This window comes from Amaranthus tricolor, chromosome 7, assembly GCF_026212465.1.
Source record: "Amaranthus tricolor cultivar Red isolate AtriRed21 chromosome 7, ASM2621246v1, whole genome shotgun sequence".
Classification (NCBI taxonomy): domain Eukaryota; kingdom Viridiplantae; phylum Streptophyta; class Magnoliopsida; order Caryophyllales; family Amaranthaceae; genus Amaranthus; species Amaranthus tricolor.
In genome coordinates, this window is record NC_080053.1 from 31,795,517 (window position 1) to 31,821,203 (window position 25,687).

Consider the following 25,687-nt stretch of genomic DNA (forward strand, 5'->3'; position numbering starts at 1 on the left):
TTTTTTTATAATTTTTAAATGTCTATAGTTCAACATATAAATAATAAAAATAACGCACTGTATTGCGTGAAAAGTCAAATGTAGCAAGAATATTGAAAAGGAGTAAGTACCCATTCAACTCAATTCTTAACAGGGCATTATTAAACTTTATCACCCTTTTTATTTTATCACTACCCCTTATATATCGAACTTCCAAGATTGCCCTTGGTTACCTTTCAAACCTTCAATCTCTAACATCTCTCTAAAAACTCTCTCTGAACACTCATTGAACTAAAACAAGTTAAAACTAAAAATTGAATTACAATGGCCAACGAAAATGAGCATCAATATGATTGCGGAATCAATATGATTGCGGAATCAATATGATTGTGTAAAATTTGATACATGTTCACTCTTTTGGCTATAACTTTAAATAAAAAACATATAATTGCAATGTTTGCGGCATTAGAACCTAGACTTCAAGATCTTTCCGATGATATATTATATGCCCAATTCCGATAACCGAGTGAGAAATGACGAGCGTTTAAAGTTTGTTTGTACTGAAATTTGATACATGTTCAATCTTTTAAGCATAAATTTTTATAGAAAAATTGTATTAATGCAAGGTTTGCGGCATTTGAATCTAGACTTCAACAGCTTTCCAACGACGTATTATATGCCCAATTCTGACAATTGAGTGAGAAATGACGATCATTTAAAGTTTGCAGTGATTTCTAACATTCAGTCGCGTGCGACCAGACCACGGTATGGTCGCATAAAACGTGCGACCGGACCGCGGTATGGTCGAGCGCGACTGAATGTTAGAAATCACTGCAAACTTTAAACGGTCGTTATTTCTCACTCTATTGTCAGAATTGGGCATATAATACATCGTTGGAAAGCTCTTGAAGTCTAGTTTCAAATACCGCAAACCTTGCATTAATACAACTTTTCTATAAAAAATTATGCCAAAAGATTGAACATGTATCAAATTTCAGTACAAACAAACTTTAAACGATCGTCATTTCTTGCTCGGTTATCAGAATTGAGCATATAATATATCATTGGAAAGATTTTGAAGTTTAGGTTCTAATATATTGCAGTAATGTGATTATCCTATCAAAAGTTTCGCCCAAAAGAGTAATTATGTATCAAATTTCAACACAAAACGTGTTTATTTTCTGATTTCAAAAAATTATTCTCTTTTAAAATTAATATTTTTATTTTAATTTAATTATTATTAATAAATTAATATGGCTGATTTTATAATTAAAAATAAATTTAAACATATTTTAATAATTTTATTAAAAAAAAGTGACCTTATAAAAAGGTGGCGAAGTTTAAGAATCGGGTTCTTTTAACATGTCCTTCAAAAGCATAGATATATTTAGTATTTAGTATTTAGTATTTAGTATTTAGATGTAGGTAATACCGTAATAGGAGTATTGAGTATCTCTCTACTTAGCTGTCCATTGTCTCTATCTCTTTTCTGTCCTCCTTGTAAACAACTCTCTGTTTCATCGCAAGGTGATTTTTTTTCTCTCTTTTCTTCTGGATTTAATTCAATCAGATGTTATCATAAATTTCTGTAAAGTTCTGGGTTTGTTTTTTAAGATCACAATTATTGTTTTGTTTTTTTCAATTTAATGTTCAAATCACCTGATCAGCTATTTAATTTCTCTTATAAGACATAGATCTTGACGTTGTCATTAAAACGTCTAAATAATTTAGGGTTTTGTTGTAACAAAGCAAATTCATGGTTTCTGGTTTTGTTGTTTGTTAATTCCATTGTTTTTCAAAAAATCGAGCATTGTTTATCGTTGCAATGATTCGTCTATTAAACCTGTTGAAATTAAGATGTTTTATGTTAGAATTATGGTGACTTGAGTGCACCATTAAGGGTGAGCAAGTTAAGTGTGCTTAATTATGTATCTTGATGCATAAGAGTTGAGTATTGAAATTTAACATTGAAGGTGAGCTTTGAAGGAGAGCCTTAATCATGTGTGTTATGATGTGAATTAAGAGGTGTGTTGAATGTTCTTATTGAGGAAGTGCTATATTCATATTCTGCCTAACGTGCTCGAACAAGGCAACAAAGGGAAGCATCTTGCCTTGGATGAGGCACAAGATCAGAAGCGAACATAGTATGAAATTTCAAGATGCTCATTCGAGCATACTTGAACAAACTTAGCCTGCAACAAACAATAAATGAGTTCATGTGGTGCTCGAACGAGCACCCCTGCAGCTCCTTGTTCTGATCTTTGACTTTTGGTATTTTGCAGCTATTATCTTCATTTATTTGTGGCTTTACCTATGCAACTCATTAATGTAATTAGTCATTAGGCTCATATGCTCATTGTAACCCCTAAGCCTAAACACATAACCTATTCTTCTCTTCTTCTCTATATGTAATTCCTCCATTGTAAGAGTACTTTGAACTCCATTGTAATAATATAAATCAAGGAAACTACACACCACCGATGACGTAGCCCAAGTTTGGTGAACCTTGTAAATCTTTGTCTTGTTCTTTATTGCATTTTATTCCTATATACATTGTCATTTTCATCGCTAGAGTAATTTGTACATTAAAGCAACTTCATACCTTTGTTCTTGGTGATATTAGAGATAAAGTTTTATACTTTTGGCTACAATCTAGCACTCATTTCATTATATATTCAGATTATTGTACGTTGTTCTTGAATAAAATGCGCATTCCAACAACAACTACATTTTCTTAGCGGACAAGGAAGAGTTAAGGTTTTCGTCTATCCTATCCTTTTAATCAAGTGGCTTGTTATTTAGTTGGACATTGATAATGTTATGTTGCAAATTTGCAATCAATCTTACACAAAAGCATAATTGTGAGAAATCATTTGAAATTTGGGGAGCAGATGGAGTGTTGTAGAAGATCATGCTTTTCAAGGAGATATGGACTCGGGCTATAAGATTGTGAATGCTGATTGGCGCCTTTAAAGTGTAGGGTACTTGGAAACAACATGTGCCCTGTTATGTTTTCTTTTCTTTATGTTGGAGGATAAGTATTTTGATTCACAAGGAGATGCAATAAGTACATTAAAAGAGGCTTTGCCATTGTCGCAGATTGCGTCTGGGTTGGATGATTTGATGTACATTTTATAATGTGAACTTGAAGATTTGAAGTAGGATAATTCAATTTCTTTCCTCTGTTTGACGTATATGATGAAATGAAAATTTCTAAATTGTTGTTTGAGTTGGTGTGTATTGTGTACTTTAAAGTTGTTATCATTGTTGATCTTGAGGTACGAAAATTTTTTTATCTAATCAAGGCTGAGTTATGAAAAGGAGAAATAAGCTGGGCTTTTGATTAGGTAGGAAGAGCACGTCAGGTTGCAGATTGGTGAGAAAGAAGAATGATGCTCTTAGCCCTTAGGGGTTATGTAATGGAAGATACGAGTGAGATAATTATCTGGGGCATATAATGCGCTAGATATCCCAATTTTGAACTTACTAAAATTACGTAGGAAATTGGTGAATGTTAAATACAAATTTACGTGAATCCCATACATTTGGTTTGCCCTGTTCTCCAAACCAATCTTGAACTACGTCCAATAGTAGCGCTATAAAAGAGGAGTCACATCTCTTTACTATATGACCCTTAACTAAAAAACCTACTTCTATGGTGTTTTACAGTTACTTGCTTCCCTATCCAAGCTGAGGTCCATTGTTCATTTTCCTTCAATAAAGATAGTAAATACCAAGGGGTGTGTAAATGCTCTTATAAAATTATTTTAGTAACATAAATAATTTTCGAAAGTGTGTGAGAATGAATTGATATGGTTTCCCCCTTAGATTTGGCTAACCCCTCATGTATTACATTGGGATGTGAAATAAGAACTTTGAATTTTAACTAGTGACTTTGGGAAGCTATTTTCCATTCATTCGCTGGGATGATCATTTTGTGACATCTCCAACATGAAATATTCAATGAATAGTGTGTTCATATGATCATCATTAGTGACTTGAGATATGTTTTTATTGATAATAAGCGAGAGTGAGAAAAATCAGCCTGACGAAAGGGGTGGGAGATCAGTAAAGTTGTTCTTTGAAGAACTGATAATGTGATAAATAAGGTAAAATAAGAGCTTACACTTGCAGTGAAGTCATTAAGAATATGAATACTACTAGTTCCATTGAGCATCCTTTTTTTCTATGTTACTCATCGTGGCTGATTAATATGCAAAAATTTGTTTTGACTGTTGGAAAACATCAGTTGGAGAGCTTTGAAAGTGTAAACTTCTATACATCTGGAGTCGACCACAGTATTTGGAAATGGTCAACAAGTGAGTTTTTTTTAGCTAAACAAGACTGATAAAATCTTGATACCAATGTGATCCAACGTCTTGAATTTAATAATCTTTTCTTAAAATTCCACAGCTATGGAGTCTATTGATGTTCAAGAAATATCATGGTGCAGTGTATAGATGGAATCCAACATTTATTTCTCTCCCTTATGCGATGTTGCGACTTTGAAATTACTAAACCACCGCGAGGTCTTGAAGACCCTGAGCGTCTAGCGAGAGAGACTGTTTGTAAGTAATATAATCGTTGAGATGTTTCACTGTTCATTATGTCGTATTGTAACCTTACTTTTTCCGAATGATACTTAAGAAATTGAATTATTATGGGAAAATAAGAAAACAAAGTGCAAGAAATCTTCGTCATTATTGGTTGTATACGCTATACGGTCCACTAGACCATCATATTGTGGTCTTATATAGGATCTCTAATAATAATTTTCTTAATTCTTTTGCGATGCAGTTAGTGTTAGTGAGATAGAAGCTCTTTATGAGCTATTTAAAAGAATAAGCAGTGCTGTGATTGATGATGGTCTCATCCAAAAGGTACATTCCGTTATACTTCCGTTTTCACTCTTTGTTGGTTCTTTTTTCTCACAAATATTTTTTGAAGTTATGATAATCCTAATAGACGATAAAATAAGTTTCTCGAAAAGATTTCTTTTGTTGCTTGTATTCCCGTGTCTTTGATCTACATTGAATGACCTAGAGTCTCCTGACTAATTTCTTATTTTTAAGGAAATATATTTTATAACTAAGAAATATCATACAAGATTTAGGAAACAACTAAGTTCTATTTAATTTTCAGACGCTCGCCCTTAAGTTAGATCGTGGGATCTTTAGCACATTACTTGCATAGAGTATCTATAAATGCTTGGGTTCCTTTAGTTAGGATATCATCTTATTTTGATCACGCAAACTAATTAGGATACTCTCTATGAAATGCCTTGTCTTGTGTGAGAACATCACTATTTCCGAACTTACTAAGATCATATTGTTTTCATTTATCTTTTAATTGAACGGGAATTACACTCTTTTCAATTCTGCGAAACATTGGTATTTTTAATTTGAATGAGAACATCATTCTTTTCAAACTAACCAAGGTCATGATTTCTTAACTCACTATGCTATACATGAATTTTTAGTACCCTTACAAGTACGTCACTTTTTGAACTAACCAAGCACCGATTTTATGATTGAATGAGACCGTCATTTTTTCAAACACATCAGTCATACACTCCAAAGTAAAAAAATTCCATTTATGTTTGAACATAGAACAAGTTACCCCAATTTGGTTGATATCTAACCCTATTTTTTTTCTTTTTTCATTTTGGGTTAATACATAACTTACTTTAGTTTTCAAAGGAAAATTTAGGCTAATTATAATTACAAATATTGTTCCGATTGTTTTGGGATGAAAGGTTTTAGGCTATTTTTAGTAGGAAAATGGTAGGAGGGGTAACGTATTTTGAGTGGTTTTGGGTTTATTTTTTGTTTTTGGTTCTGTTGTTTCTTCATTGTAGGCCGAGATGCTATTGTTGTTTTCATAAACACTTTTCCATTTTTTTTCTTGATATTCTCTTTCTTTCTTGAATCTCACAAGCTCAGATGTGTACAAGGTCTTGATACCATGACTGACAAAGAGAACATTTTTTGAGAAGATTTTTGATTGCTTGTATTTCTGTGAGTTTGATCTGCATTCATTGACCTCTTTTTATAGTAGAGAGCCCTAACGAATTTCCTATATTAAGGAAATGTATTTTCTAACTAAATGGAAGATATCATAGAAGATTTAGGAAACAACTAACTTCTTTTCTATTTCCCAACAATGCCCCAAGATTTTTTATTTCTAATAATGGGCTGTATTTAGAAATTCCTTAATCTCGGCATAACAAAAAATTGTGTGCAAATGTCACTAGAAAAATTAAATCTATATCATCTCCACATTTCACTATGAATCATGACAGAGGATGGGATCATGGAGAGAACTGTTCTGTGCCGATAAACCTTAAACGTTTACATCGGTGGCTTGTATGCTTTGCAGGAAGAATTTCAGTTGGCGTTGTTCAGGACAAACAGAAGGGAAAGCTTGTTTGCTGATAGGGTAAGTCCTCTTGGTATAATATTGAAAGCTTCTTTATATTTTTTGTTAGTGGCATGAAATCGAAGCACTTCTCTAGTTTGCACTGACTGTTTGATGCTATTTTCTATGCAAATTTGTTGCTTTGTTTCCTTTTCAGTGTAGTTCTCTATGAGAACAATTTTTACTTGTTGGCGTTCTAATTTTTCTGAGCTTTATTAACTTCTAATCTCCTATATTTCAGATTTTCCAACTATTGTCTCTTTTTGTTTGCAGGTCTTTGATTTGTTTGACACAAAGCATAATGGAGTTCTAGGTTTTGAAGAGTTTGCTCGTGGACTCTCTGTCTTCCATCCACAAGCTCCCATTGAACAAAAAATTGATTGTATGTCTCTGGACTTTTATGATGTCCTGATGTTTTTGGTTTTCTCTATTTTCTGCAGTTGAAATTGAGAAGATTGGGATTTGTAAAGTAGTAGGAAAGTATCAGAATACACCCCCTCCAAAAAATTGATTATCCTACTTTCCTGTTTTATTGCCATTGCCAATTTTTTTAGTGTTAGTAAAATCCAAAACGTCAATCAGGACAAATAGTATGGAAATCTGGGGCTAATCTCTTGGCATGTGTATTTCTATATGACAACTTTTTGAGCGTGAATAATGTAATAAATGAAAGTTACCTATATTGGTTTTGCAGTTTCCTTTAAGCTGTATGATCTCAAGCAACAAGGTTATATTGAGAGAGAGCAGGTGAGTCATTGTGTAACCTGTCATGTAATTATTATTTTGAACATTGTCAAGCATTGGTGATTTCCACAAAATGAAATTTCAGTCCTTCCTTCAGGGAAGTGTATATGGCATAATTGTTCTTGTGGCAATTGTATTTGGTGCACAGTTGTGCTGATGCACCCAACATTTGCGATTTCATATGATAACCCTATAGTCTATACAACAGACATTCCTCTTTAGCATGGCGCTCTATGATTTTAGTCTGAATGATGCTTACCATATCTGAATTGATTTGTGTGTATATGTAAATTGATAGTGAGTAGCATTTAAAGTTTCCTAATCTTTATCTCACTGTTATTCAACTTTTCCTTGTTTTGTGACTAGATTTATTTTAAACCTAAGTTCTAAAGTTCACCGGTGCATTTTCTGAATAGAAAGGCATTTGGTGGCTGCAGCTCTCACAACACTTCGGTGGCGGTCACAGTTAAATGGGTAAAGGAAGGAGAAAAGTAGAGGAACATTAGATGTTTTGCTGATTTTTTTTTTTTTTTTTTTTTTTTTAATGATTTTGTGAAACTGGGGTTTTTTAAGTTGCATTTTCCTTTAACAGCAAAAACCGACTGAATAGATAATGGAAGTTCATGTTTAGCTGTGTATGAAAATTATAAGGTTATGTGATTTTCAAAAACCCTTTTCATATAAAAGTGTCTAAACGCTGAAGTACGAGTAATGATCTAAAATTCCTCGTTATCTCTTCTCTTTTACATTTGTTCTTTAGTTATGTTAGGATTATGAAGCCATGCTACGGTTGAGTTGTTTGAAGCTGATATACTTGCCTAAACCGGCTTGAGTGAATACTGCTGGGTTAGAAAGGGCAGATTTAGCTAATACAAAGGTTGTGATTCTTGCATGCTTTTAAAACTATTTTAAATATTTATTGCTAGTAGGAATTTACAATGCCACTTGAGCTCAGTGATGAAAGAGAAGTGTTAAAAGAGTCTCATAGATTTGATCTCGTGTATGCACTTGTGTTCCGTTTGCTGCGGCTTGCACTTTTTTTTGTGTAGTCGAACCAATTTTTTGGGATTAAGGCTTTGGCATTATTGTGTATTATTGTTTATATTTTGACTTGTTATGTTTCCTTAATTCCTTTAATTCCTTCTTTTTCCCGTTGTCACAGTACCATTATATTTTTTCCTTTTTCCTTTTATATGATTTCTTCATCTTGTGTTAATCACCCAACTCCAGAAGCTTTTTGTTTCCTTTGATGTTATTATCTCTCAGTTGACTTCCCTCATTGATTTTTGATCTCTCTCTGTTGACTTGCCCCATTTCCATAATGTTTATTTGAAATTAAAATCACATTACACATTCAAGATTACATCTTGACCAAAAGACTACTTTTGTGTGTGTGCGCAATCATTTTCTTTTCTTGCCATATAGAAATTAGAGTATAATAACCAAAATGAAGATGTCGCTTAAGGAAATTGGTTAGGTGGCTTCTAGGGTATAGGAGCCATATAAGTTATGGAACATAAATGAATTATGTGGTGCATATGTTATGCTACTAAAAAGTCCTAGATCCACCCCTGGGGTTAGACATCTTTTTCATTGAGAAGGTTGCCCATGATTTATTGTTTTTGGTAGAGTGAATGAGATAGAGTTATATTTTTGTAGTGACTAGATAAGAAAAAGGAGGCCCCTGCTGCTATAAACAATGTAGATAAAATTTCATGTCGCGCGATATGTTTCAAGTTGGAAGTGTTGCTGCTCTTTAGAGGTGACTGCAGGTCTATATTATTTTGACTTTACATAGAGGGAATAAATTATGAGGCTCTGACATCATATGCTTGTAGAATGGACATATAACTAAAGCTAGTAATACAGTTGTAAATTTGTATCAATTTTGGTAGTTTTTCTCTAGGTTCAAATGACAAAGATTGTGTCTTTTTGCCAATCTAGCATAAGGTAAAACGAGCCTTTCCAAATTGTCAAGGAGGATCCTGATACTATGTTGGGAAGTCCGAGGCACCTGTATAGTGTACAACATCAATAGACATAACTTACTGATCAATTTTGAAAAAGATTTATCAAACTAAAATAATTTTGGAAACTGGTCTGTTGAAGTTAAAACTAATGCTGAAGTGCATATGCACGTTATGGCAGTACATATTTGGTTCATAGCATGCTTCTGTAGTGGGACAGATGCTCTGATGTATATCATGATGGATAAATAGTATGCTTGGCCATGAACCATCTCCATGTCTCTTGTGTGGCAACATTAGATTTGAAATCATAGACTTTGAAGTTTGTATATATTGTCCCAAGTGGGGGGGGAGGGGGGATGATGACTTGTCCCCCTCCTGAGCTTCTGTTTATCTTTAGGTTTACCTTCAGTTGTCTGTATTGAGTTGGAGATTTTAATAACTCGTTTTTCAGGTGAAACAAATGGTTGTGGCTACATTGGCTGAAACTGGTATGAATCTAGCAGACCATGTCATCGAAGAAATTATTACCAAGGTGCTACATCAATCTTCCCTTGACTAATTTCATGATTTAATATTTTTTTTAAAGCACTATGCTCTTGTAATCATTCATTATGTACCCCATTGCCATTGAAATTGAATGGCTCCCACCTCGGCGGAGTTGGGCGGTCGAACTCTAATGTATGCCAACTTACTCTTGTTAGTGATATTAAAGATGTTGTTTCACGTAAGAAACACACATAATTTGTTGGGCCATTCAAATGTTGTTTTATTTAATTTGAGATCAAAGAACTAAGATATTTGGCCCCATTGAGAATAAACATGCACTATGTTGTCGTTGTAGCAGCTTTTATCCTCTTCAAGAATGAATTGAAAACCTTTACAATACAACCGATACAATACAATGCCCCTTTGTTTTGCACTATGTTGATACCCTAAAAACCTTGTATCCTTGCTTGTTAAGGGTGAGTCTGCTTCAATCAGACACAATTTGATGTGATTCTTGTTACCTTCTATGATTGGTTGCTTAAAATTATCTATAGAGGGAAGTAAGAGGTGGAAGGCAGGGAATGGAGAGAAAATTTGAAACCTCTTATGACTAGTTTCTTAACATTAATTGTAGAGGCAGGTAAGAGGTGGAAGGTGAGGAATAGAGAGAAAATTGGTAAAATTGGGCACAAGAGCACCAACTACAAGAAAATAGACCTGGATGCAATTGGCAGCACAAACTAATGGCCTTATTGGTGCTAAGTGGAGCAAAAACTAATGAGGGTGAGTGTGTATGGCAACACAAAGTAATCAGATGGGTGCGAAGGGCGATACAAGCTAATGAGAATGGGTGTGAACACTAATGTTTAAAGTGCAACTAGTAGCATAAATATTGAGAAATTCAGTGACTGTCATTTTCAAGGAATCTCCGTATTTTCCTTTGTTAAGATAATTCATTCCTTATATTGGACTGTAAGAATATGAATAGAAAATGCACAAAATTCCATTACAACAAGTACACTACATCAATATATGGGGAAGAATGGACATGGAAATTAGAGAAATAAGGGAAAGAGAAATAGAGAGATAAAAAGATATTTCCATTCATGATTTCCATATACAAACCACAGATTAATAGAAATATATTTCTTCAGGAATTTTGATATTTAACAATTTTTATTCCCTAAACTTCTTTCCCTCCATTTATATAATATCCCATAATATTGTTACCCTTTTAAAATTAAACTTGTCCCCAAGTTTGCAATTTAGGATGATAGATTATCAGGAAAGTTATCTTAAAAGGCCATAGCATCATAGTGCAAAAATGTGGTGACGAACATAGTGATGCAACAACCGAACACGGATAATGCGGTTGAATTACCGCCAAATATCAGCCTAAATCATGAACTATCGCTTGGAACGACCTTAATGCGATTTTTTACACCTTTTCGATGCGGGTAATACCAATTCTGTAATTTGAAAATCTTTATGATACGAACGATAGGATACGATGCGACTTTATCTTTGCACTATGCTTAGCATTGACCCACGTACCATTTCAGTAGAAGTATTATCCTAATACTCAGTTTCAACATGATTTATGTAAGATTGCTTCTTTTTTTGGCTGGATTGGTCAATAGAGGTAGTAGCTTAGTTAAACCATGGTGTTTGAGCTGATACACATGGAAAACTAGGTGTATTTTGACATGAGAGGGAAGAAAGAGCTTGTAAGCCACCTTGTCAAACTTGTCGTACATAAAAAGGCCCATAGTATTTATGTGCTAGATTGTTACACCCTTGTAGTGAAGCTTGCTTGTTAGAGCTTGAGCTATACCAACTGCCTATTTAAAACACTATTACCTTCACACTGAAGTTTTTGTGAACAATCCTTTAGCTTTTATCAAGTTCATCTTCAAATTAATTTCCAATACTTTGTGCAGACCTTTGCTGAAACAGATACTAAACAAGACGGTAAGATTGACAAGGAAGAATGGAGAAACCTTGTGTACAGACATCCATCACTGCTAAAAAATATGACCCTACAATATTTGCAGTAAGTCCATGCAATTGACATTTGCATTCCATCACAAAAACTAGAATGATGATGTTTAATTTTCTGATTTGTCGTGTCTGCTTTTATTGACAGGGAAATTACAATCACATTTCCGAGCTTTGTGTTCCATTCTCAAGTTGATGATACCTAAGTTTTGATCTCGGTTTGTTTATTTATTGATTGATTTTGGTTTTATCAGACAAATAGTATTGAGGATGATGTTTTTCCTTTTGTACAGAGGTCTTAAACAAGTACTCTACATACTCTATTTTTAGCTTTCTAATAAAGTAATTGATTGCATTTTCTTGATTAGAACATCCCTTTTCAAATCTGAATTTAGGGAGCGGGGGAAAAGGGCAAGTTCTAACATCAGAAGTCTATTGCTCGTTTTTATTTTTCAATTGTTGTGTAATTCAGCAGCAGATGAACGAGGATGGAGGAAGCAGATGAAATGTCGCTTGAAATGGAGCAGTACTGTAGTTTGTAACAGTCAGGTCTAATTTTAAATGGGGGAAGTATTATTTGTATCATTTGTTTAAGATACATATAAAGCTTATTTGTATCTTTGTTTCAACAACGATACAAATAATGCTTTACTTGTATTCTTTGTTTAATTAAGCAATACAAATAAGTTTTTTTGCTTTTTTTAATCTTTTGTTAGAAATAAAGGAAACAAATCGTTTTATTTGTATCTTTTATTTCAATAAAAGATACAAATAAAGAGATACGAATGAGACTTTTTCTACTAGTATGCGTATCAAATTGGTTAAGATTCATATCCACTTCCTTACGTTTTTAAGATTTTTCTTGACATCTATTTATGAATATGGTAGTTTATCCACTTCGCCCATTTTAATTTCATGATGCTTGAGGTTAAAATGTATGCTTTGGATCTCATTAAATTGGTCAATGATAGATCTTGAGTCCACAATTTTATAATTAGTTGGGGCCGCATGGGTATAAATTTTATATTGTTATTTTATTCACTTCTATTAATAATAATACAAATTGAAATATTAAAATGTCAATATGTTGTAAATGTAAGAATGATATAAGGACCGGAGATGTATAGAGTAGTGGGCAACAACATTAAAGTAGATGGAAAGTATCAAATGCTTTATATATTCAACAATAAAGCATAGCTAGATTGTGATAAAAATCAACCAATTCAAATGTAAATGTAAATATACCTTTGATCTAATTGAGTTTAACATTTATAAATGAAAATTATCTAGAATAATCCAACCTTTTTATGATTTTCCTATAATAATCCACCTTTAATATAAATAATCTCAATTTTAAAGGGTATTTTCTTAGAATAAACCCGATAACCCTTAACCTAAAATAATGCATAGGAAAAATAATACTTTCGCTAGTTGGATTACGAAACATTTAAGTTCTTAAGTTCCATTATTTTTGGCTGGCATAAGTACCAGTTATATCAGTATCGAGTATCGACTGCGGCAATAGCCAACCTAATAAAAAGATGATAAAGTCATATTCAGAATACATATACACTGGAACAAACGAGGAGATATTGATACACTGAAAGATACGATAATTTGGATGGAGAACCATTAAAAACACTAAGAAGCTTTCCAGATGGTAAGAGAAACTGTTACTCAATAAAAGCTAAAAATGGGATAGAAAGCAAGTATTTTAATTAGAGCAAAGGTTATAACTTAATGTACCTCCAAATTTGATTTGTACATTGGAGTCAACTTTTGGGATACCGTGAGTAATGGTTACGTGGTCAAGGAAATCATATACAAGCCAGTTTCGGATCTCATTCATGTGTGTCTAGTAAACACAGGTCATGGTACCCCATTCATATCCGAATGGTTTTGAGGCTTGCCAGCAGTTTACTATACAACTTCGGCTCTGGTTCACTTGCAACTATTCGATGCTATGATACAAGACAAAAGTTATCAAATGTATTCTACCACAGGTGAATCAGCTGCTCTTTTACCTTTTCAACTGCCAATAGTGTGGGTAACTGATTAGATCCTCAAGGGGCAACCAGCAGCAATGCAGTCACCTTCAATTGCTAAACATATATTAGTGCACAAATTAGTCTCTCGGGCCTTGTTCTTTACAAAGGCAACACTGGCACCAGCCCAATAACAACAGTCCCATTGAGAAATTAGTAAACTAATTATGTCCCACAATACCTAATGACCATCAATAGGACAGACTGCATACAGCACAACAAAGAGTGTCCCCAACTTATTCTAAATCTTTGCTGCCTTTTCAAAGACCCATGGAATCCTGACATTTACACCAAGACAGAGCAGCAACTTTGACCCAACAAGCTTGAACAGAGTACAGACAAGAACACCACGGCATCAATCCGGTTACACAAAGTAACTAAAATGAGGTCACATTCAGCACTCCCAGTCTGCACATAATCAGCAGACGCCTATTCCATAAGAACTAAATTCAAACTGAAACATTACATGATATATCTCACAATTAATCACACCGTTAAATACAAACTTTATCATTTATAAATATCACACATAATCAATATATGATAAGTCAAGATTAAAACTAATAATCATCAAAACAGAATATATCCAGTAAACCGTACAATAGAAGTTGCAAACTTTATCAGTTGTGGTCATCAAAAAAGAAACTTACCCAATATATAAAGACTCAAGATCCAAACGATAATCATCAATATAGCATTTATCCATTAAATTAACAATGAAAGATGCAAACTTCATCATTTATACAGTATAGAAATGTCAAATTTAAACTTCATCAACATATCAACATAAGAAATTTAAAATTTCAATAACAAAGCGAAAAAGATCAAAATGTGGGGAATTTGGCATGCCTAGAAGCCAATGTGAGACTTTCGGAGTGGTGAGAAAAAAAGTTGAGATGAAATCGTGATTGTAGAAAAAAGGGATTTCGATGAAGTCATGCTTATAAGTGTTTGTCTGCAAGGCTTTAAAACATAAAGGACTTTGGGGGTTTGATAAAGATGCTTATTTTGGTTATGAGAGACTTTCTGCTGAGTTGTTACTGCTCTTTATTGTTGTTATTCCGTTGCTGTCAAATGATCAGCACGTGAACCTTACTTGATTATGCAAGACAATGGCAATCATTTACAATCAAAATTAACTAAACATTTCGAACAAACGACACTCAAATCAAAGACAAATCTTAGGCTGCTTTGACAAAAATAGTGTAACCAAACTTAAACTCATTACAATAGATTTAGTAGATAAAGCTTCTTGAAAAATCACCATTACCTTGCCAGTAAGCGTCCAACACTCTCTGTCTGGCGCCCTCGTGCACCCCATTTAGTCCTTCTGTGCCCACATCCATCACCTGCTGTACATAGCTGCACAAAGCCTTATGCTCAGAAAAAATAGGTCCATATGTTATCAATCTTGTTGTCGGAAGAATGAGTGAGAGAAACAATTCAAAATTTTAACCTTGAATTTGAAGTGTTAATAATTATAAAAGTACAATGTAAGTAGACCTCTCCAACCATATCTTGTAATATTAGATTTAGCGCTAATTGGCTACGTGGAGTGCATTAGTGTTTGTTCCTTTCTTCCCTTTATGATTATTTCTAAAGACGACGAAGCGTTTATTTATAGATTAACGTAACTACATTTTTGAAAAGGAATAAAAAACAAAGCGATGAACACACCCAAATTTTTTTGAATATCCTTTTCAAACTCAAATTTCAAGCATACTTTTTTTCAAAAGTTTCAAACGAAATTGCATACACAATATGCGAACTTATCAAATAAAGCAATAGATAAAATGTTCTGAATACTCATAGATTTTAACAGAGGAAAACAGCCATACACCAATATAAAATGGAGTATATATTATATTAGCTGCAGAGCATTTTAACAATCTACATCAACAAATCAAATCAAAACAAATCAAATCTAATCAAGATCTAGCAAGTAGTTCTGATGGTGGAAAAAAATAAAGAGAGCCAAGGTCACCTTTCATCAAGCATAAAAAGAGATTGAAACTCAGCTTCTTTCCAATTCTATAAAATCAATACGCTTTGTCAAGTAATCTCAAGTACATTATTCATAACAAAAGAAAAGCAAAAGGATAACCTAAACCATTATAATGTTTATCATTAGAGATACCATCATGTAATCTCAAAGTAAATAACACAAGAACCAAAGCAAAGCAAAGCAAAACGATAACCTAAACCAACAAAGAACTCCATAGAGAAACAACTAAAATGTAAATTAACCGCTCAAATACATTTTTCATAACTAAAGCAGTACTTTGCATATGCTATTGCACCTACAAACACCAACACCAACGCTGCTCACCAATTGCACACGTTGCACACCAACACACCAACACCTACGCAGCAACATAACAGGTTTGCACACACTTAAACCAATGATGTTTCACCTTTGGGTGAAGACAACACAACAGGGCAGCACAATAGCAGTCAAGCAATAAGGCTACATGGAAGCTGGTTGTACCCTTGTGTTGCGTGGGAAATTAGTCTGTCTACACTCAAGGATATAGATCAACCTCAACAAAATAACAAAACAACAACAGCAACAATAGCATAGTATTTACCCAATTACACTCAAGACAAAGAAAAATGAAGAAATCGGAGAATCAAAAACCAAAAATTACCTATTTATTGAATATGGAGAATCACAAAAACTCAAATCTTACCATGAATCACACAACAAATGTATTGTAAACATTCTAATTGAAACTCATAATAAATTTAAGGCAAAAAACCAAAATAAAAACTCAGATTAAAAATCACATATCAAAACAATCTTAAAAAACATTAAAATCATAAAAACTCAAAAGTAAACGACGTGCAAAAATCCCCACTAAAACAAAAGAAGTTAAAGAAGTCATTACACGATTCCATTTGTGCTGGGCACCTAAAAATCAGACCTTAATTATTCAGTAGTACCCTAAAGCTTCACTCCCTAATGCAATATTCAAAGTTTTCGAACATAAAAACCCAAAAATAATGAAGAACAAAAATGACAAAAAAAACCCTAAATCTGATCTTAATCGTGTCTTTGATCTTGAACCTAAATTAAATTTTCTTAGAAATCTCATAATAAAAATTAGGATGAACAATATTCTTCCCTTGCAAATGTTTTATGTTGAGAGGAATTTTCAAATTCATATGTTCCTGAACACTTCTTCTCTAATAGCAATCTATGCCTTTTTTTTTTCTAGACAAATTCACCTCTGAGTCACTCAAAATGTTGATACCACATTTAGTCATCTTTGTTACTCTATGTATCATTCTTAAATTATGTGTTGATTAACTCCTTTTTAACTGGGGAGTTTTTGTATTTAATTTCATGATTATTTTGTTAGATGATTATTGTCAAAATATTTGTTAATGATTTAGATTGTAAGGGCAATTACTTTTAAGAATTAGTAGTATTAAGTGTGCAAATTTATTATTTAGTTTTGTTAGGATTTATTAGGAACAGTATCATGTAATGGGTCTTTAACTACTTACACTATCCTATTTTCTAGCTTAATAAGTAATACTTGTATGCCTATTAATGGTTTATTCTATATTTCAAAATAATAGAAAAGATCAATGTAGATTCTTTATTTCATTTCTAGTCACTCTTTGGCTAGGAAGTTTTCCATCAAGTAGTGTTATTTAGTTGACAATGAACATTAAACGACTTCCACACTCTTCGACATCTTCATTTTTTTTTGTTGATTGAATCGCTAATGTCATTCTTGTAAAACTTAAAGTGGAAGAGATATAAAAGTTGAAGTACGATGTATACCACAAATGGATCCTAGATTAGGTTTGTATTTCATCATCGTAATTCATCATCTTACTTTGTTCAAGATATAGGAATAGGATAATAATAGTGAAGGGGAGTCTTGGCGCACCGGTTCGCCTCTTGCAAAAATGCAAAGGTTTTCCTACGGTACGCCTCTTGGTGGGAACCTTTGCGGGGATGCATTGTACATTGTGATGCCCTTTTTTTAATGATTTGTAATAGCATTAATTCTATTTCAAACTTTTAATTATATTCTAAAGGATTGTTTCTTTTAAAAAATTAGTACAACTTGTAAACACAACCTAATTTCACGTTTACTGAGTTTAATGAGAATAAGGTGAAATATGGGAACATTCCACAAACTAACTTTATGACGGCATCATGCAAGCTATGACACAATGCTAATACATGCCTGGGGGAGTTGTCTCATGATCACAGATGTATATTCGTATCCCACCCTACAAAGAGTTTTCAACAAACAAATTGGAATTTTGCAAAATCACTTAAAATCAATTTCAACTTAATCGATCAATGAAATAAATACAAAGCATTTACACAAAGATACTAAGCCTCAGTTGAGGATGTCCCTAGCAATTGGCTAAGAACTTAAAGTAGCTACCAACAATCATTGCACAAACTTTAGACTCATACAACTAATCCACTGCAAATACACTACTCAGACTGCATTCATACACTGTTTTACAATAAAAAAGTTCAGATTTTTGTGTTGTTTTAGTGGTTGTTTTAGTAGGAATCATAAGCATTATGATGAGTAATGTTGTCTTATGCTGGTCACTGAAATGAAGTAATTAGTAATTACCTTAAGACAACGACTCATATAAACCCTAATTTTCGCTGGTTGAAATCTATAAACATTGTTGATTGTTCTATAGATGATCGAAACTCGCTATACCTTTGTAGGATCAATAAAAAAAAGAAGAAAAGAGCGAAGAAAAACGAACCAAGTTGAAATTTAAATTTACCCACAATTATCACCATCATCATCATCCTAATAAATCCCGAACACAAGAATATACAAAAAAGTCAAATTTAAGTTTCATAAACAACAAACTTTAGACTCAAACAACTAATGCAAATTCAAGACACACCATTAATCAACCACTAAAACAACACAAAAAATATGAACTTTTTTCTTGTAAAACAGTGTTTGGCTCACCCTTCGTTGCTTCAAGCTTCATCAATCCTATTTTAGAAGTTGAAATTTAAATAGCAAAAAACTGAAATAAAGTAATTAGTGATTACCTTGAGACAAGACTCGTATAAACCCTAACTTTTGCTGGTTGAAATCTATAAAAATTGTTGATTGTTCTATAGATGAACGAAACTCACTATACCTTTGTAGGATCAATAATTCCAGCCTCCATTAGTTCTCGATAGCAAAAAAAAGGAAGAAAAGAGTGAAGAAAAGCGAACTAAGTTGAAATTTAAATAGCAAAAAACTGAAATGAAGTAATTAGTAAAGTAATTACCTTGAGACAACTACTCGTATAAATCCTAACTTTCAATAACATAAACAGTAAATGTAGTCTCGACACTCGAGTATACACGAATATATAGTACCGTTGCAAGATTGAAGGGTAAAGCGGGCGACTCTTCAAATTCGACTGAATCTAAATCCCGGAGATGGGTTCCTTTGAAAAACTTGGGCAGAATGTATAGTCTTACAGGAACTAAAAGCATGATAATAAGAGGAAACAAAACCCCGGCTATTGGGATCCATGTAATTCCGAAGCACACCAGCAGATATAGTGTCTGAAAAATGGTGAAAATCTTAAATATAAACAACAAAACAAAATTATTGAAAGTAGGAGTCATGAACTTGAGTGGCAACGACAAGCAACACGGTTGATTACTGATGCTAGAAACACTACATATAATGAACAAAAAAACAATTGAAGAACAAACGAAAAACAAGAATAAACGAACCCAAATCTAGAAATGAACAAACGAAACCAGATGAAACAAAAAAACAATCAGCAATTGAATTATTCTGAAAAAAATTCTCCGGCGATGCAGAATCGTCAAAGTTGATGGTGGGTCAAAGGAGGAAGAAGAAGAAGCTCGAGGAGAAGAGAGAAAAACGGGGAAAGAAATGAGAAAGAAAGTGGAAATGGAAGATGAAAAGGAAAGTGGAAAGCAAAGCATACAGTGTTTTCACTGTTAATCAGGGGTTTGATGAACAGCATCCATTCTTTGCAAACACTTTACATATAGAGGATTTAAACTACTAATTAGTACTTGTACTTCAACAATTCTCATAAACCCTTAGTGGATTACATGTATTGATAAGATAAACATTAAAGAGAGAATCGATCATACTATTGAGAATATGTCCACGATAAATGAAGTCATTGTTGTCCCAATTTCCTCGCTTTCGCACTTCCTCCATTGTCTCATCTTCTCGTTCTTTCGGCCTCGGAGTGCTAATGATGTATGCCACACTTAACGTAGTGAGAAGAAAGAGCATTTTCTTTTGCCATCTTCGGAAATCTACACTGACGATTTCCTCTAACTTAACTATGTTTGTCGTCATGTCCTTTATACTTACCATCTTCTTAGATTATAACGCTTTTAGATAGTTACTTAATACTTTTAGATTGTTATGTATATGGTATACACTCAAAGAGAAATATACAAGCACTAAACTTATGAATATTACTAGAAAAGAATAAACTATTACAATACTAAGAAAATAAACTTACGAAACCGAAAAATCTATATATACTTGCACTTGTAGAAAAATCACACTAACAAAGATCATTTAGACTAAAAAGTCTTCGGAATCTTGATACTAAATTGAGGCTCTTAAAAGTTTTCCTAAAAGCGTTATTTCGCTTACATGGTGCTTGGGTTTAAACATAGAATACGCTTTTGAGATACGACAGTTTTTACATTGCAATATAAGCACTATATATCAAAGAACGTGAAAGAACAAAAGATTATCTAAGAAGTAAAATCAAAGATATAGCATTAGAGTTTGCTAGATTTGATTACTATCTATGTAGAGGGAAAAAGGGGAAAAAAAAAAGATGAACACAAAAATCAAAAATTATGATTATGTTTCTCTTTTTTAATTTTTAATGCAACAACCCATACATATAATGATGTATGCATGCTTTTAATACCACATATTCTAGATTATAATTGATCATTTGATCAGATTTCACGAAAGCACACAAGCTTCCATAAGAAAAATAACCAACAAAACGGAAAGAAATGTGTCCATCAAGAATCAGAGGAAGAGCGGCGAGTCACTACTTTTAAGCCACGACTCGTCGCTTATGTTTTGAACTGTGATCTCGCTTTCCAGAGTATGATCGAAAAGTCATTGCTGATCTTTTGATTTGTGCATTTCGTTGCTTTGTTTGCCTTTTCTTTTGGACTTAAGTTTTAACACTTATTTGTCCCCCTATTTTCATGATACATGGTATTCAACTTTATGCTTATTATACTCTAAATATCTAACAAAATGTTGGGGTGATTATGAATTAAAGATGTTGTGCACACTTTATAAGCCGATGGAGCTTTTCCCCATTGTTATATGATTTTGGATGACATCTCCTTGACTTATGAAGTATATGTACCACGTATTTCCTAATTATATGGTAGCACTTTCCTAGACGCTTAACTAGGGAAGAAAAACACTTTCCTTGACATTGTTTAAGGGCAACAACTTTTGACCTTAACCTCTCGGGTTCTCATTCCTCAACCCATTGTCACCGTCTCCACAGCCATTTTTCTTGACAGTTACTTTGAAGTATCAATTAAAGCTTTTTTTTATTTATTAAAACTAGCTCACTTATTACAAAAGTTTTCAATTCTCATTTGATAGCATACCCAAATAGTTTGGGCAAACAACCAAATGAAGTGCCATACATTTCCAATGAAAATTTGAAATGGATAAGACTAATTATTAAAAAAAAAGCATAGAATAAGAGCAAAATCAACTTATTTCCAAATGTAAGCGCCTCCAGCCCCAGAGCTTAGGTTCAGTGCTGGCAAACTAGTCAAAAAAAGTCAATCAAACTGTTCCCACTTACTAATTGCGAACAGAGGAAAACCTGGTCAAACAGGGTCAACTCCCTGTCGCAGTTAGTAATTGCGAACAGGGAGTTGACCCTGTTTGATCAGGCTCCTCTGTTCGCACTAAGTAATTGGGAAGAACCTGTTTGATTAATTTTTGACTTGTTCAAACTAACCGTTATATTAGGGGTGTTCAAAACCGGATACCGGGTCGACCCGGTTCCGAAAAACCGGGTACCCGGTTTTCCGGATAGCTAAAATTGTATTCCGGATCCGACCCGGTTTAAACCGGGTCAAAAACCGGGTACCCGGTTTTGCTTTTTTTTTTATTTTTTTATTTTTTCTTAATTCTTTTAACAATTTTTTAAACATATAATTCAAATAATATTAAAATACTTAACTAACTTAGTCATAAACTATTAAAATACAAGCATTAGTTAATTAAAATACAACCACAATTCCATAAACTATTCAAATTTATATTAAAAAAAAAAAAAAAAAAAAAAACCGGATACCGGGTACCCGGTTTTCCAAAATTCGTGATCCATATCCGACCCGAATACCCGGTTTTAAAACCGGGTACCCGACCCAGTTTATCCGAATTTTGGAAACCGGGTAATTTATCCGCTTTTAAAAATCGGAAAGCGGGTTTTCGGATACGGATATTTTTGAACACCCCTACGTTATATTGTCAAACTAGCCGTTAAACCAATTTTCTATAAATACTAAAACCTTATAACTCAATTCATTCATTCATATTCACAAATTTATCATCCTAAGTTAAGGTAATTTTGTCAAAGTTTGGAGATTATGATAAACTAAATAAACATATATATATATATATATATATATATATATATATATATATATATATATATATATATATATATATATATATATATATATATATATATATATATATATATATATATATATATATATATATATATATATATACAAATGTAAAATGTTTAACATGTACAACTGAATAAACATATATATACATAGTCAATCAAAACCTAACGCTCATCTACCCTATCAAACTGAGTTGGTCTCCTACACCTCCTAGGAGGCGTTCGTGTGTCGCTCTAGTAGAGGAGAGAAACTGGTACTGTGATGGCTGAGATGGCCCAGCCTGCGGGGTCCCCGCAATGTCACTGGGGTATGACAAGTTCATCTCCTCCAAATAAACGTCATGAGGAGGAAATGAGACGTGCACATCGGTGGTATTTATATATATTATTAAAACTTATTTAACTCACTTGATTTATGGTAGATTTTCTAATTGGTTTAAAGCCCAATATGATTTTATTTATTTTAAATTCCCGAATGTTACACTAGCACCTTCACGTCCTTGAACAAAATAATCATTTACCCGATAGAAGGTGAATTCAACTAGTTTTGTCAAAGGTAAGATACGTACACCCTTCATCACATAGTTGAAAACTTTAGCTAAGTTCGTGTTAGTAACGCCATACCTATGACTTCCATAATGACACAACGACCACTAAGACATCTCACCTACGTCATCAATCCAGAAAATTGCCTCTCGTTTTGCAGTCCCGATTGCCTTCAAGCCATTCATTAACTTAGCTTGTTATCTTTGCTCAGCAGTTCTACCAAACAACTTCTTCCGTTGAACATTACCCATAACACGTTTAAAGTTGCTAAGCAAGTGACGTAACCAAAACCTATGATGGGCATAAGGTGGTTGCCACCCCAGCTCTTCCATGGTTGCTATATTTCCCGCGTGTCTATCAGAAACAACGCATAAACTCATCCTCTGTGTGACATGCTTACGAATACAAGCCATGAACCATGACCATGCACCTATACACTTCTTCTCAACCGAGGCAAACGCTAATGGAAAGATTCCCTTATGACGATACTTACCATACAAATATATGTCATCAATGGCGATAAGAGGTTTATAATGATTGAAGCCCTCAATGCAAGGTTTAAAAGCCCAAAAGACACGTTGGAAGGTTCTAATATTAGGTCGCACATATACACCCGCATCATTATCTACCTTAAAAAACCACTCAACTACTAGGCCTGCATTAGAATGTTGCAAAGCTTTTAAAAAGCGTAGAAGGAGAGAGTAAGAACCTTCCCAAGTTCCATATATGGACAACAAAGCTTGTTGCTTAGCACACCACGTTCGCTTATAATTCACTTCTATATCAAAACGATCTTTAACCGTCTACCGAACGACAGATACCTTAATTGATGGGTCTTTGGCAACACAGTTTCTAATCACATTGTTAATAACAAAAGATGTCAAGTGAATGTGTCCAGCCGAGACAGTGTCACTACCCAAAACACAAGACCCATGCTTATATGTAACAATATGCCATGAAGATGAATATGCATCAAGCCTAGCCCTAAGTCTCCATGAACAACCCCGCTTACACTTCAAGGTAAGGACGGTTTGGTTTGAAGTCTCCGTTCTATACTCCACATTTCTACGAATATGATACACTCTAATAGCTTCCAATAATGCTTCCTAACTATCAAACATTATACCCTTCTCCTACTCCCCTTCTTCAGTGTAAGTGGTATCACAAGCCCAGGTCCTCCAAGATTTGTCCTCCATGTACTCATCTAAAGGTGGACATAGGGTATAAGGTGTAGGAGCAACGATTGTAGGAATGTTGCCTAGGGTCATGTCATTTGCTAGGGCATCCTCATCCACATCCACATCCACATCATCTTCAGAAGGATCGTCAACAAGCTCATTGCTCTCATTATCATCATCACATGGTCCCATCTTATTAATTTCTCCTAAGTTAACCATTGAATCAATTGGAACTTGATTCGGAGGGGGTTGAGAAGGAGTACAAGATGGGGAAGGAACAAAAGTATTTTGAGTTTCTTAAGTTGATAATAGGCATAGGCATAAGAGTAGGATTATAAGCAATTACATTCCCTAAGGGTACTTCTTCTACATATAACTCCAAAGAGGAAATTCAGGTAGACTTTCAATGCTCCCACATAGCATCTATAGCCTCATGTATAATATTAAAATAGTAATAAACAATAAATAGTATTTCTAACATATAATGTAACTAAATCAATTAATAAATAACAACTTTAAAATTTCTAATAATATATAATGTAGATAAAATTCAACTAATAAATCAATTAATAAGTTCATAAATAATAATTCTAATAAGAACATCAAAATTTTTAATAACATATAATGTACATAAAATTCTATTGCTCATCAACAATACTTCAAAAACAACAAAATAAAGCTATTAAAATAATTAAACAATACCTTGATCAATTGTGGATGACTTAGAAGAGTGTTGATTTTAGAACTAGTGACCTACATTTGAGTATATAAGCAAATTTCATTAAAACCCTAAAAAATGAAATAAAAACTCAAAAAAACGCATAAAAGTCTACCTTTGTGCAAGCTAGGTTATCCCAGACTAAATTGGAAGAGCTAAATTTGGAAGAGAAATGTAAGAATTGATGGATTGAAGGTTGTTTAAGAGTGGTTTTTGAAAGGGGGAAGTTGACTTTTAGGACTTAGGGTTTTAAATTTTTACTGAAATGGGGAAGGAAGAAAGAAGCTGATGTATTTAGTACGATGTTGTTCACAGTTACTATCTGCGAACATGGTATCTGGTCAAAAAAAGTCAACAACTCTGTTTGCAGTTAGTAAGTGCGAACAACTCCCTTGGCTTTTTTCGAATAAAACCTTTTGTTCGCAGTTAGTAAGTGCGAGCAAACCCATACCTCAGGTTTGAGAATTAGGCGCTTACATTTGAAAATAAGTTGATTTTGCTCTTATTCGATGCTTTTTTTTTAATAATTAATCTTATCTATTTCAAATTTTCCATACCTAATGAAGTCAATGATAGCACGTTATTTTTTCAAATTTTTTTGTTAGTCAAACAATTATACCAATAAGTGAGTTTATTTAACAATAAAAAATAAATGAGTTTATCTAACGGATCAAGTAAAAATTTGTTTATTATTAACAATATTCCACGACCTTTTTATTAGATGATTGTGGCATTAACTTGTGTAATTTTTTTGGGTTAGAGGGTAGGCTAAGAGAAGGAGAAGACTAAGCAAAAATCAAACCCATAATCTTCTCCAAAAAAAGTAGTAATTACTCCAACTAAAACATGACTGGATTCACGTACTATGTTAATTTTCTTTTTTTCAAGTGATTAAGTTAAGAGTATTTTTGAAAC

General features: G+C 33.4%; 2 protein-coding genes and 1 long non-coding RNA gene across 8 annotated transcripts; 1 reads left to right on the forward strand and 2 right to left on the reverse strand.

Moving 5' to 3' along the window:
- Positions 1-1,405: 1,405 nt before the first annotated feature.
- On the forward strand, positions 1,406-11,961 carry LOC130818032 (calcineurin B-like protein 2). Of its 6 annotated transcripts, none has more exons than XM_057684056.1 (12): positions 1,406-1,506; positions 2,659-2,736; positions 2,871-4,088; positions 4,229-4,298; positions 4,393-4,547; positions 4,777-4,859; positions 6,358-6,417; positions 6,670-6,778; positions 7,091-7,143; positions 9,562-9,642; positions 11,537-11,649; positions 11,743-11,961. In XM_057684056.1, the coding sequence occupies exons 5-12, from the start codon at positions 4,424-4,426 to the stop codon at positions 11,798-11,800; spliced, it is 681 nt and encodes a 226-aa protein (XP_057540039.1). In that variant the 5' UTR covers positions 1,406-1,506; positions 2,659-2,736; positions 2,871-4,088; positions 4,229-4,298; positions 4,393-4,423; the 3' UTR covers positions 11,801-11,961. The 6 variants fall into 6 exon arrangements, with proteins under 6 accessions (XP_057540039.1, XP_057540040.1, XP_057540042.1 ...); XM_057684057.1 differs by having other exon boundaries at positions 2,871-2,955; XM_057684059.1 differs by having other exon boundaries at positions 4,005-4,088.
- Positions 11,962-13,288: 1,327 nt separating this feature from the next.
- Positions 13,289-19,764, reverse strand: LOC130818034 (uncharacterized). The gene is made up of 2 exons (XR_009043911.1): positions 14,910-19,764; positions 13,289-14,047 (listed from the first exon to the last, which is right to left on the reverse strand). It is a non-coding gene; the product is annotated as an uncharacterized LOC130818034 (long non-coding RNA).
- Positions 19,765-23,073: 3,309 nt separating this feature from the next.
- LOC130818702 (uncharacterized) lies at positions 23,074-24,246 on the reverse strand. The gene is made up of 4 exons (XM_057684861.1): positions 24,135-24,246; positions 24,014-24,080; positions 23,698-23,941; positions 23,074-23,622 (listed from the first exon to the last, which is right to left on the reverse strand). Exons 1-4 carry the CDS (start codon positions 24,244-24,246, stop codon positions 23,074-23,076), a joined length of 972 nt encoding a protein of 323 aa, XP_057540844.1.
- Positions 24,247-25,687: the final 1,441 nt, after the last annotated feature.